This window comes from Etheostoma spectabile, unplaced genomic scaffold (assembly GCF_008692095.1).
Source record: "Etheostoma spectabile isolate EspeVRDwgs_2016 unplaced genomic scaffold, UIUC_Espe_1.0 scaffold314, whole genome shotgun sequence".
NCBI classification, from domain to species: Eukaryota; Metazoa; Chordata; class Actinopteri; order Perciformes; family Percidae; genus Etheostoma; species Etheostoma spectabile.
In genome coordinates, this window is record NW_022605583.1 from 389,625 (window position 1) to 390,252 (window position 628).

General features: G+C 43.0%; 1 protein-coding gene across 3 annotated transcripts in view; it reads left to right on the plus strand.

The window, feature by feature from the left end:
- ganc (glucosidase, alpha; neutral C) overlaps positions 1 to 628 on the plus strand; it is a 48,521-nt gene that overhangs the window by 41,053 nt on the left and 6,840 nt on the right. For all 3 annotated transcript variants that reach the window (XR_004331146.1, XM_032511015.1, XM_032511016.1), the window contains exon 17: positions 225 to 399. Coding sequence is in view for 2 of the 3 variants with exons in the window: in XM_032511015.1 (XP_032366906.1) it covers positions 225 to 399 (175 nt within the window). In the remaining variant the exon portion in view is untranslated. The remainder of the gene's footprint in view (positions 1 to 224; positions 400 to 628) is intronic.

The window sequence follows — 628 nt, forward strand, 5'->3', positions numbered from 1 at the left end:
CCAGGACTCGGTTTACACCTATCACCATTTCTAGCCACAGGGGGGGGCCATAGGCAGGCTGGGGGAACTCATATTAATGTTGAAAAAACCTAAAAGTGAAAAGTGCCGTGAGACCTTTAAAACTAGACTTGCATTAACAAGACTAAACAGTTATGTAATGTGCCGTTATATACAATTTATCTATAAGTTGCATCCTCTCACATTGTTTTCCTTCCACGTTTCAGCGGATGTTGGTGGGTTCGTTCAGGATCCGGAGCCAGAGCTGCTGGTGCGCTGGTACCAGGCGGGCGCCCTGCAGCCGTTTTTCAGAGGTCACTCTGCCAAAGAGACGAAGCGCCGGGAGCCCTGGCTCTTTGGAGAGGACGTCACCGCTGCAATCCGCACTGTGATCCAGCAGAGGTACTCTTAACCCGCGTGTTGTCTTCCCGTCAAAGTTGAAAATCAACACTTTAGTTGAAGCTTTTAATTGATGTTTTTAACGTTTTTGTATGTTTTATCCCTTTTTTTTGCAACACTTTTTTAATGCTTGTCACTTTTTTTGACGTTTAACACTACGTAACGCTAACTTAATAACTTTAGTTTCACAATTATTTTTGGAATTTTTGGTCAATAAACCTTATTTATAGGA